General features: G+C 41.9%; 1 protein-coding gene across 3 annotated transcripts in view; it reads right to left on the minus strand.

Moving 5' to 3' along the window:
• STIM1 (stromal interaction molecule 1) overlaps positions 1-13,246 on the minus strand; it is a 216,861-nt gene that overhangs the window by 98,436 nt on the left and 105,179 nt on the right. For all 3 annotated transcript variants that reach the window (XM_023209590.2, XM_023209589.2, XM_023209591.3), the window contains one exon: positions 11,207-11,337. In XM_023209590.2, the coding sequence (XP_023065358.1) occupies positions 11,207-11,254 (48 nt within the window). In that variant the 5' untranslated portion in view covers positions 11,255-11,337. The remainder of the gene's footprint in view (positions 1-11,206; positions 11,338-13,246) is intronic.

A 13,246-nucleotide genomic window follows, 5' to 3' on the forward strand; every position in this document is an offset into this window, starting at 1 on the left:
TGTGTGTGTGTGTGTGTGTGTGTGTGTGTGTGTGTGTGTGTGTGTGTGTTTTGTTGTTGTTGTTGTTTTATTCCAGGCACTGCACTGAAATGTGTGGGTTTTTTTTTTTTTTTAAGAGACGGGGTCTTGTTATGTTGCCCAGCCTGGTCTAGAACTCCTGGCCTCAAGCAATCCTCTTGTCTCAACCAAGTAGCTGAGATTATAGGCATGAACCACCAAACCTGGCCTGAGTGAAATTTTTACAGGCAAAGTGGGAAGCAGAAAAATGCCAGGATAAGGATTTATCTGGAACAGGGGCACAGTGATAAGATATGAAGAGCATGTTTGGGGTGGCTATAGCACAGAGTAAAAAAATACAGTATAACATGAATTAGTAGCATGAGTTAAATCCAAATGGTGGCAGCGTTGAAGGACAGACCAGAGTTTAGATTAATTAAAGAAGCAAAAGTAAGCCACTCATTTATAGTTTTATCATCTCTAAAATAAAGCTAATAACACCTAGTTCACAGAGTGGTTAAGGATTAAACAATACTTTATATGTAATCAGCTCGGCTTGGCACATGGTAGAAGTAATCTGATGAGTTGTGCTTTAATAATGCCAGTATTAGTGCAGGAAGACAAATTTATAGACAAGACAATACAATCAAAATCATTAGGGCACAAAGCAAGGCAATTTCTAATTAAGTGCTAAATTGAGCGATAGAGACTATGTGCTATGGGAGTTAGTACTGAGATGAGGAAGATCACTGGGAATGCGAAAGTCAGAGAAGGTTCACATAAAATGAAGCTGGCACATTCCAGAAGACAACTAAGATTGACATAGACAGGGCCAGGGCTGCAAGGAGGGGCACAAGAGGTTAATTCCAGGTAAGGAGAACTACCTGAGCAAAGAAAGGGGACTGGAAGTAAACATAAAATGTTTATAAGACAAAGAAGATTGGAGCCCGACCAAAGTGGTAGGAGGTATGTCTGGAGAATTAACAAAGGTAGCCAGGGTGCAGTGGCTCTCACTTGTAATCCCCAGCAAATCGGGAGGCTGTGGTGAGGGGACTGCTTGAGACCAGGAGTTCAAGACCAGATTTGGCAACATAGCAAGACCCTGTCTCTACAAAAATAGTTAGCCTAGTGTGGTGGTGCACATCTGTAGTCCTATCTAGTTGGGAGGCTGAGGTAGGAGGATCATTTGAGCCCAGGAGCTGAAGGCTACAGTGAGCCACGATTGTGCCACTGCACTCCAGCCTAGATGACAGAGTGAGACCCCAACTCTTTAAAAAATATATTTCAATGAGAAACAAAGAAAAGAAAGGTTGAAGTCAGATTTAAAGAAAATGTGGCACATATACACCATGGAATACTATGCAGCCATAAAAAACGATGAGTTTGCGTCCTTTGTAGGGACATGGATGCAGCTGGAAACCATCATTCTTAGCAAACTATCACAAGAAGAGAAAACCAAACACCGCATGTTCTCACTCATAGGTGGGAACTGAACAATGAGCTCACTTGGACTCGGGAAGGGGAACATCACACACTGGGGCCTATCATGGGGAGGGGGGAGGGGGGAGGGATTGCATTGGGGAGTTATACCTGATATAAATGATGAATTGATGGGTGCTGACGAGTTGCTGGGTGCAGCACACCAACATGGCACATGTATACATATGTAACAAACCTGCACGTTATGCACATGTACCCTAGAACTTAAAGTATAATAAAGAAAAAAAAAAAGAAAAAAGAAATAAAAGAAAATAAAATAAAATAAAATAAAAAATATATTTCAATGAGAAACAAAGAAAAGAAAGGTTGAAGTCAGATTTAAAGAGATGGAGTGGTAGGTACAGGAAGTTAAAGGAAACAGGAAAAGGAAATCATGCAGGAGACACAGAACCCAAATGTAGATTAGGAAGATCACTCACAGCATGTACGACATGGGCATTCCGGGAGAGACTAGAGACAGAACACTTAAGGGTTGTCTACAGCTATCTGAATATAAGAAAGTGAGGCCCAGAGCATGAAAGGGAATACAATTATTAATAATTATGGTAATAACATCTGTAAATAACCCAGCTACTTATCTTCATCTAATTTAGCCCATATTAGCCACAGCACTGGGCTTCCTACTCTCTCCCTATATACTAACTACTACCTATCAAGTCCAAGTTCCTCCTGGCATTTTAGATACTGCAAGTGAACCTGCTGACTGCTCCCCTCAGAGTTTAGCTCCCTTAGCTCTGATTCCACCTGATGCCAGCTTCCTGAACTCCCACAGCCTCCCAGGACCTAGCATGCCTCTCGGTGGGACAATGAAAAACATAGAAAACAAGTCTATTTCTACCCCTACTAAACTCTAAACAGGTCTCATGACACTTCTACTCTGTCGCTCAGGCTGGAGTACAGTGGCATGATCTCGGCTCACTGCAACCTCCGCCTCCCTGGGGTTCAAGTGATTCTCATGCCTCAGCCTCCCGAGTTGCTGGGATTACAGGCACTTGCTACCAAGCCCAGCTAATTTTTGTATTTTTAGTAGAGACAGGGTTTCACCATGTTGGTCAGGCTGGTCTCGAACTCCCGACCTCAAGTGATCCATCCGCCTCGACCTCCCAAAGTGCTGGGATTACAGGCATGAGCCACCGTGCCTGGCCCAAAAACCAGACCTTTTTAAAAGTACACAGGTGCAGGGCGTGGTAATCCCAGCACTTTGGGAGGCCAAGGCGGGCAGATCACCTGAGGTCAGAAGCTTGAGACCAGCCTGACCAACATGGAGAAACCCCGTCTCTACTAAAATTACAAAATTTTGCCAGGCGTAGTGGTGCATGCCTGTAATCTCAGCTACTCGGGAGGCTGAGGCAGGAGAATCGCTTGAACCTGGGAGGCGGAGGTTGCGGTGAGCTGAGATTGCACCATTGCACTCCATCCTGGGCAACAAGAGCAAAACTCCATCTCAAAAAAAAAAAAAAAAAAAAAAAATGTAGGCATATGTAGGAGGCTGGGTGAGCTGTCAGAAAAGTTGTAGTCCCTGTAAATGTGTGATCCTGCTTTATCATGCCTTCCCTCTTAATATCAACCACTTAGGCAAAAACAGAACTACCTCTACCTCCTACAGTGTACTGGCCCTAGTCAAGTCAGGCACACTGCTGGGAGTGGCTCCCATGGCTGAATGCTGTGGTGCCATGGGATGGTGATAGAGCTGATGTGGAATTTTGCTATACAGGCCAGCCCTCACTATTGTACCCTCATATTGAGAGAAAAAAACATGGCTTTAGCACCTATGTTTTAGCACCTATATACCAGGCATTGTGCTAGGGGCTTTGCAAACATTAATTTCTCACAATATCCCTGCAACATCCCTCCTCAAACAGCTTAAAAAAAAAATTGAGGCTCAGAAAGGTAAGGTTATTTGCCTAAAGTTGTATAGCCAGAAAGTGGCAAAGCCAAGTTTTGAACACAGGCTTGTTTGCATCAAAATAAATGTTCTTTCTGATGATAACAATAATAAACATAAAAACTTTCATTGAGCTTCTTCTATGTGCCAGGCATTGTATTAAGTGCTTTATATGCATTATTCATTTAATATTTGCAACAGCTTCATGAAAGGCCTACTACTATTATTACTTCAATTTCTAATGGAGAAACTGAGTGGAAAGGGATTATGTAACTTCCCCAAGTTTCCACAGCTGGAAGAGGCAGAATGGAGTCTGTATGATTCCAGAGCATAAGCTTATAACCCTGTGTTATACTTCTACATCAGACACCACAGGCACTAACAGAAGTCATAAGTAGATCTTGTAGCTTCCTAGATTCATACTGCTACCTACTCATCCTTATCCCCTAAAATGTGTGATCACACCCTTGCTAAGACTCCCATAGCAGAATGATAGCATTCTGCTACAGCAATATTGGTCAGTCATTCAACACAGTGATTAAGCACATATTCTATAACAGGCTTTGTTGGGCACTGGAGAGAACAGAGACAAACCAGATAAGAGCAGTGATCTGCCCACCTCGGCCTCCCAAAGTGTTGGGATTACAGGCGTGAGTCATCGGCACCTGGCCTGGCTTATTTTCTATCGTCGAGTTTTCGGAGTTCTTTATTTGTGTTGAGAGCATTAAATAGCACTTTTCTCACTGAATGCTGACAACAACCCTGAAATGGTAGGAATCATTAACTACCACTTTACCCTGAGAAAACCAAAGGAAAAGTCACTAGACTACTATAATCTGATCACAGTTCTGCCTAATTTCAAAGTTTTCTTATCACTTAATCACCTGTGACATATAGATCACTAGAATGCAAGCTCCATAAAAGCAGGGATCTTATCTGTTTTGTACACTGTGGAATCCCTAGCCTTCAAATAGTGTCTGCCTTTAATACATATTAAATAAGAATTTGTTTAATGGCTGAATAAATGCCCTGATTTGCCATGTAGGCTACAGAAAAGAAAATAGCACTACTCTCAAAAAGTCTGGTCCAGTCAAGGGGACAATGGTCTTAGGTAGGCCCTTGTCTGCCCACCTCATACTGTTAAGCACAACCTAACAGTACCATTCCACTGCAACAAATCTTTTGCCCATGGAGCAAACCCCACCAGAGGTTCGAATAGAACACAAGTCACGAATTCTCATACTGCCAGCCTGGTAGAACTCCCTGCCAGCTCTGCAAGAAGGGCACCATCACCAATAGAGCCATCTTGCACATCTGAAAGGCCCACAATACATAGCCTCTGCTATCCAGAAGAGAAGCAAGCAAAGATGGCACTTAACCAAACTAGCTGCCCCTACACAAATGATTATATGTTTTTCTTTTATTTTAAGAGACTCTTAAAAAGTCCCTTTTTTTTTTTTTTTTTTGGTAGACGTAGAGTCTCCCTATGTTGTCCAGGCTGGTCTTGAACCGCTGGGCTCAAGCAGTCCTCCTGCCTCAGCCTCCCAAGGTGCTCAGATTACAGGAGTGAGCCACCACAACTGGCCTGATTATATATTTTTCTATAACATGCCTACTGAGTCTCAGTTTGCCCTAAGTCTAATTTCACAGCAGAGTATATTCAGCAATTAGAAATGAGAATGGCTTTTTCTGCCCATGGATGCCACTGAAAACATCATCAAAGTCTCTCTTCCCACTGCTATCAAGTCTAAGTCATAGTCTCTTAAGGAGTCCCAACAGCTGTAGAAGTTCTTCATCAGAGTTGAGCTTTGAAATGACCAGTGAGGGTCCAATGAGCCATTCTGAGCAACAGGGAGCACTCACAGACTGTGGTAATGAGAGATCCAAATACCAAGTGCTCAAGGGGCTTTGGGTTTGTCACATATGCCACTGTGGAGGAGGTGGATGCAGCTGTGAATGCAAGGCTACACAAGGTGAACGGAAGAGCTGTATCAAGAGAGGATTCTCAAAGATCAGGTGCCCACTTAACTATGAAAAGGATATTTGTTGGGGGCTTAAAAAAAGATACATTTTAAATTTTTTAAAAAATTTTGAAAATTAGCTGGGTGTGGTGGCATATGCCTGTAGTCCCAGCCACTCAAGAGGCTGAGACAGGAAGATCGTTTGAGCCTGGGAGGTAAAGGCTACAGTGAGCCATGCTCACACCACTGAACTCCGGCCTGGCCAACAGTGTGAGACTTTGTCTCAAAATAAATAAACAAATCTTTTTAAAAGGAATACTGGCTGGATGCAGTGGCTCATGCCTGTAATTCTAGCACTTTGGGAGCCCGAGGCAGGGGATCACTTGCCCAGGAGTTCAACACCAGCCTGGGCAGCATGGCAAGACCTCATCCCTACAAAAAAATACAAAAATTAGCTGGGTGCAGTGGTGCATGCCTGTAGTCCCAGCTACTCGGGAGGCTGAGATTGGAGGATCACTTGAGCCCAGGAGGTCCAGGCTGCAGTGAGCTGTGTTCATACCACTACACTCTAGCCTGGGCAACAGAGCAAGACCTTGTCTCCAGAAAAAAAAAAAAAGAAATACCATACTGTGAATGGCCACAACTATAAAGTTAGGGATGCCCTGTCGAAGCAAGAGATGGCTAGTGTTTCATCTAGCCAAAGAGGTCAAAGTGGTTCTGGAAACTGTGGAGGTGGTTTTGGTGGGAATGACAACTTTGGTCATGGAGGAGAAACTTCAGTGGTTGTGGTGACTTTGGTAGCAGCCATGGTGGTGGTGGATCTGGTGGCAACGGGGATGGCTATAAGGGATTTGGTAACAACAGTGCTTATAAAGGGGCAGCCCTGGTTACTCTGGAGGAAGCAGAAGCTATGGAAGTGGAGGCAGGATTATGGAAATAAGGGCAGTGGCTACAGCAGGAGTGTCAGCTCTCACAGCTATAACAGTGGAGGCAGAAGCAGCTTTGTTGGTAGTAGTGAAAGCAGTTTTGGAGGTGGTGGAAACTACAATAATTTTGGCAATTATAACAATCAGTCCTCAAATTTTGGATGCATGAAGGGAGGAAACTTTGGAGGCAGAAGCTCTGGATTCTACACTGGTCAAAACACAAAACCAAGGGAGCTATGGTGGTTCCAGTAGCAGCAGTAGCTATGGCAGTGGCAAAAGATTTTAATTACTGCCAGAAAAATGCTTAGCAGGAGAAGAGAGCCAGAGAAGTGACAAGGAAGCTACAGGTTACAACAGATTTGTGAACTCAGCCAAGCACAGTGGTGGCAGGGCCTAGCTGCTACAAAGAAGACATGTTTTAGACAATACTCATGTGTATAGGCAAAATAAAGTAGGACTGTATTTGTGACTAATTGTATAAAAGGTTATTTTAGTTTCTTTTCTGTGGAAAATGTAAAGCATGCCAACAAAGAGTTTTAGTGTAGATAATTTTTTTTACTCATGCCGTTGATTGCTAAATGTAATAGTTTGATTGTGATGCTGAATAAATGTGTCTATAAAAAAGAAATGAGAATGAATCAAAGAAGAGACAAAACTATAAGAAGAAAACTATAAGAGGCAATCGTATGAATGTATGTAGGAATCTAGGTACTGGGGTAATAGTACAAGAGGCCCTGAAGATATGCTTTGATTCATACAAAGAAAAGTTAACACTCTAGTCACAATAACCTGTAGGAAGAAAGACTTACTTCAGAAATGGCTAAAATTTTAAAAGATCTAGCACTGGGGTTACAGTCCAGTTATGCAAAAAAGTTACTAGTAGGAGGCTGAATACATGAGGACTCAATAGAGCACCCCTTCAGACTTCTACTAAGGCTCTTGAGTAATCAGCAAGGCTTTTAGATGTCTTATAAAAACCTCAGGTCCTTCATCGGATACCCAAGGAAATGAAGCTAAAGCAAGAGAATGAGGGGGAAATTAACCAGCCTTCCAACTTTGTCTGCCTCATTCTAAAATTTACACAGTAGACCATTTGTCATCCATGCTGTTCCACAAAGAGTTTTTTGTTTGATTTATGACAGGTTTATGCTACTTCTATTTGAATAACTATATTTCCCATGTAGTTTTTATGTTTAATATTAGGAGAGTAGAGCCAGTTAACATTCAGGGAGTTATCTGTTTCCATCTTGAGGTGGCCAAAATGGGAATGTGGAATTTTTATAAAGGTTATAAATGTTTGGCATAGTATTTGGTACACTGTGGCTTCACAAGGGCGAGTGTTAAAACTGCTTCATGTCTAAGCAAAGAAAACTGCCTACACATTGGTTTGTCCTGGTAGGGAGTAAAAGGGATCATTGGTTCCAGTCACAGGTGTAGTTACTGTAGGTACTTTAAGGTTTGGAGCACTTAACAGGCTGTGGTAGAAACAGACATCCCATGGATATCACATGTTACATCTTGTATATCTATGGAATATTCAATCTCACTGTGCACACCTTTGACTAAGGCTGCAGAAGTGTTCCTTTAGACAAAGTTGTGACCCATTTTACTCTGAATAAAGGCAGAAACAGTTCACATTCCATCATTTATAAAGTTACCTGATGTTGGCTTTCATTATTTTTGCTACACTCATTTTATTTGTATTTAAATGTTTTAGGCAACCTAAAAACAAATGTAAAAGTAAACATGCAGTAAAAATAAATTGCTTGATATTCATTACTTCATGTATATCAAGCACAGCAGTAAAGCAAAAAAAGAAAAACCCATGTATTTAATTTCTTTTTTTTTTTTAGGTTTTTTGCTTTCGTGATTTTTTTTGATACTTGCCTAGCATGCATGTGCTGTAAAAATAGTTAACAAGGAAATAACTTGAGATGATGGCTAGCTTTGATTAACATTTTATGAAATTCTCATGAACAATCCAAGCATAATTGTTAAGAACACGTGTACTAAATTCATGTAAGTGGAATAAAAGTTTTATTAATGAAAAAAAAAAAACCTTCAGGTCCTTGATGGCCAAAAGAACCAGGGTTTCTGGTACCCCAGTATCCATTACACAATATTCTAAACCCTGAGATATCTACCCAACTTTCTAGTTAAATCCTGAACTCTAAAGCTATCTTATACATGTTTAAAGTGACTTAGGCACACACATTTTGGTACTTTCTCTCTCAGGAAGGTAGCTTGTGATTGATCATGCAAACCTAGACCAGCAGGCCTCTCTAACCATGTGAAGCCTGAGACTGCAGGGAGAGTAGTGGAAACCAAGGCAAGGTAAAAACTATACTGAAAAAGAACAGCTCACCACTGGCGCAGGGAAGAGCAGGGTAACAGCTTTTGTGTTATTTCGGAACAGTTTGTGCTGATGAGCTTTTTGTTGTGGTAACATTCCTCTAAAAAGAACCTTTTATTCCTCCCCTCATTGACAAAGCAACTGAGCAGAATGTGACAAAAAAAAAAAAAAAAAAGGACGAGGAGCAGGTAACAAAGATTTCCAAGAATTTATAGATCTTGGGTTATATCACCTTCTTCGTCCATTCCCCAGTTTTGTGGCCAGGCCCTGGGACAGTGATCAGGATGTCACTAGTCCTCATTCACCCCCAGGAACATGGCTCTATTCTCAGGATAGACAAATAAAATTTTGATCCTTTACAGGTCAGTGACGCTTCTGGATGTAACCAAATTTCAGACACTTACATCATAGTCGTTGTCTTTGCTCAAGAACTTACAGTTGCCTGGTTCAACAGGTATACATATCTCAGCCTGGTCCCCACTTTCCTTTCCAACTTTTTGTTCTGTGGTTTTCTACCACAGTCCCTATCTAACCAAACCAACCCACTATATTTCTTACTACTTCTATAGCTTTGCTCACACTGATTCTCCACTACTGAGTAAGCCCAACCCTTTCCATTCTATTAAATTTTACTTTTTCTCCAGGAAGCCTGTTTTTCTCTTCCTTTAAATTCCTTAAACATTATCTGGTTCATCCTTACAGACAAATCCCCTCTGTTGACCAATCAGTGAATTCTGTGTTTTGTTTTTGTTTTTGTTTTTTTTAGAGACAGGGTCTTGCTCTGTTGTCCAGGCTGGAGTGCAATGGCATGATTATAGCTCACCACAGCCTCAACCTCCTAGGTTCAAGCGATCCTCCAGCTTCAGCCTCCAGAGTAGCTGAGACTACAGGTGTATGACACCACACCCAGCCAATTTTTTTTTTTTTTTTTTTTGTAGAGACAGGGTCTCGTTGTGTTGTCCAGGCTAGTCTCGAATTCTTGGCCTCAAGCTGTCCTCCTGCCTTGGCCTCCCAAAGTGCTGGGATTACAGGCATGAGCCACCACACCCAGATTCGGTGGAGTTCTGTATGCTACTTGCCCATCTTCAGTGACAGGGAGTTCACTGTCTACCAAGGAAGCCTCTTCTATGGCAAGATAGCTCTCACTGTTAGTCAATTCTTTATTCTAAAAGAAAATGCCTACTTTTTACTTTCCCCACTTTACTTTGGACCTTGTTCTGCTCTTAGAATAGGAGAAACAATACAGCAGTACTTAAGAGCATGGGCTTTGAAATCAGATCTGCACTGATACCCACTGTGTCCCTGAACAAAATGCTTAACCTTCCTAAGGCTCCATACCGTGGTAATAATACCAACTTCATAAATCTGTTGAAGTTAAAAGAGTAACTATGCAAAAAGCTTAACACTGTCACTGGCATAAAGTAAGAGTTCAATCAATGATAGCTAGTATCATGGTTCTCACTTTACTATCATCGTTACTTAAGTCTAATTTCTTTACTTCTTATGTATTTAAAGATAGAAATTATATTACCTGAGTCTCCTCTTCACCAGGCTAACGTCTCTTCACTAGACTTTAAGTTATATAAAGACAGACTGTATCTGTTTTATTTACAGTCCCATCTCCCTGCCTAGCACAGTGCATGGTACATACATGCTTAATAAACATAATTGTGTTGAATGCTCTTTGTTTTGTACTTTCCATACTCTTCATCACTCATGTCACTCTTCTCTGTATAGGCCCTCACTGTTTCAAATACTTCTGACAATGTGGGATCCAAAATTGAACTCAAAACTCAAAGGTAGGCTGGCAGGAAAGAGAGTGTAGGGTTATCTCCCCCATCATGATATAACTACATCACTGTTGAAGATTTGACATAACTTGGTAGCTTCATGATATAACTACATCACTATTGAAGATTTGGCATAACCTGGTAGCTTCACCAAACTACCGGTATACGTTGAGTTTTAAATGAAGAAACTTTTAAATATTCTCACACATAATGACCTTACACCCTGGGATCTGCTGAGCTACAGGTACAACAATGCCAAAAGATGAAACAATAGAGCTTTTTTCCATTTAGAGACTCCTCTAACTCTTCCTATCTAGACCACTCAACTGGCTCCCAAAAACTTCAGCCTGAAATTCAGAACGATCTTTCTAAAACAATTTGTTTCTTCTTCCCAAATAGAGTATAAACTCCCAGAGGGCAGGATCTGGGTGTCTTATCTTCTATCCCACATGCCAACACAGGGCTGAGAACAGACTGATGCCCTCCATCTACAGCAGGATTGCAATAAGGATCCAAGGAAACCATAGAGACCAGCCTCAGGGATCACTCTCCCTCCCAAACAACACAGTTTAGTCAGTGGTATGCAACTAGCCAGTAAGCAGGCGGTAGCCAGCCAGCATAAAGCCTACACTCTGACAGGCTGACTCCTGGAGGGCTGCTCTGCTGGGAGCCACCTTCCCCAATGGGAAGCCAGCAGAGAACATCTCTCCACAGGGAATAGCCTGTCTAAGCAGCTTTCAAAGACTAATTCACACAGGAAGAAAAGAGAGCCACAGCAGGATGAGAGAGCTCACCTCATCACTTTCTTCCACATCCACATCACCATTGGCATCATCGTCCATCAGCTTGTGGATGTTACGAACTGCCTCGAAGCTGAGTTTCTCATCCTCACTGTGACACAGGGGCTTGTCAATTCGGCAAAACTCTGTGTAAGAAAAGCAAGAGACAACGTTACTCAGAGCTGCCACCCAGAACCTATCACCCACCTGTGTCAGCATCCTTAGCTTCTAGCATCTGACTCCTCATGTAGGCACTTAACTGGCTACTTGTACAGTGACAAAGGTGTTTCATCTAGCCTTTAACTGTCTCCCCAAGAAAATGCTGAGCTCCCCCACAGGGACAATGCTTTATCACCCTAATAATTTCTTGGCAGGGAAGTCTCGCATAGGACTAGGAGTATACTGGGATCTAGACAAGAACGTGAATCAGTAACTCACAAATGAGAGAAAACACAAATAGCCAATGAACACAGGAAAAAGTTTGGCCTCATTAGTAATCAAAGAAATACATATTCAATTGAGTTATTATTTTTAATCAGCCAAATACACAAATGTAAATCAATATAATCTTTCTGGAAACAGAACAACAGCCAATTAGTCCCACTGCCCAAATAATGTGTAATTTTCCTTTTTGCTCATTTTGTCAGTGCTGATACATACAACGTCAGCCATAGGCTGACTGGGGAAACCTCTCATATCTCATGCCTTCCCACAGACAGTTATATCAGGCAAATATTTTTTAGATATCTGAAGGTCCTGAGCTCATCTAATACAACACCTTAGGTGGTCTGGGATACGGTTTCTTCTGCCTACCATTATATGTCCACGCAGCAGTAAAACCAGCACAAGAGCCTAGGCCACCTTAACTTGTTCTGTGACACCTAGTCCTCTCTTACAAGCCTGGAAAACACCTAGTCTGAATGATGCACACAATAGAAAGAGCCTGAAATCTAGGCTTAGCTCTACCATGTGATCTAGGGAGGACATTTCTCTTCTCCAGGCCTCAAGGTCACTATTTGAAAAAGGTATTTTGACTGAAGTTTCTAGTATTTCTTCCAATTCCTAGATGCTAACATTTCTCTTTCCTTTTGATCTGGATCTTGACAACTACTTTCTTGACAAATACTCTTCAGATGACCCTCAAAGAAGATAGATCTTGACTTCCTAGGCAATAGAAGAAGCTGTCACAGGACAGAAAGTAAGGACAGGATGAAGAGGCTGTGGTTGTGACACCTTTTAGAAGGCACTAATCAAAGACCTAAAATACCCTAATCCATTTAATCACCTACTCGTCTGCCAGCCAAAGACAGTGATAAGACCAGACAGGTCACCTCTCTATCTCTTGCTAGTTACTCAAATCCTTTTCAAAATAAGGGAGGAGTATAAATATTAAATTTTAAAGTGTTCCAGATGTGATTCAATAAAAGTATGTTGAACATTGAAGTTCACCAATGTTAAATGATGTGCCAAAGTCAAAGGCAGCTGAAGAGCCACAGTGAGAGTCCAAGTCTGCTGACTCCCAGACCAGCACTTCAAAATCCCATCTTCACCACTGCCTTTTTGCTAGGGTGACCAGATAGCTGGCCTTGGGTTGCTTTCATCTTTTAGAAGCTACAGGTGATAATATGGGCAAGAAGAACATTGAAGCAAAGGGGGCTTTTTTGGTTGTTTTTTTGTTTGTTTTTTGAGACAGAGTCTCAACCTCTTGCCAAGGTTGTAGCGCAGTGGTGTGATCTCTGCTCACTGCAACCTCTGCTCCCCGGGCTCATGCAATTCTCCTGCCTCAGCCTCCCAAGTAGCTGGGATTACAGGCATGCGCCACCACGCCCGGCTAATTTTTTGTATTTTTAGTAGAGATGGGGTTTCACCATGTTGGCCAGGCCAGTCTCGAACTCCTGACCTCAAGTGATCCACCCGCCTCGGCCTCCCAAATTGCTGGGATTACAAGCATGGGTCACCATGCCCAGTCTGCAATGGTTTGATAAAAGAAAAAAAGTATGATGAACAGTATGCATACAAAAAGAAATATCTCTGCATAAACTTATTTCTTTCTAC

Source organism: Piliocolobus tephrosceles, chromosome 13 (assembly GCF_002776525.5).
Source record: "Piliocolobus tephrosceles isolate RC106 chromosome 13, ASM277652v3, whole genome shotgun sequence".
NCBI classification, from domain to species: Eukaryota; Metazoa; Chordata; class Mammalia; order Primates; family Cercopithecidae; genus Piliocolobus; species Piliocolobus tephrosceles.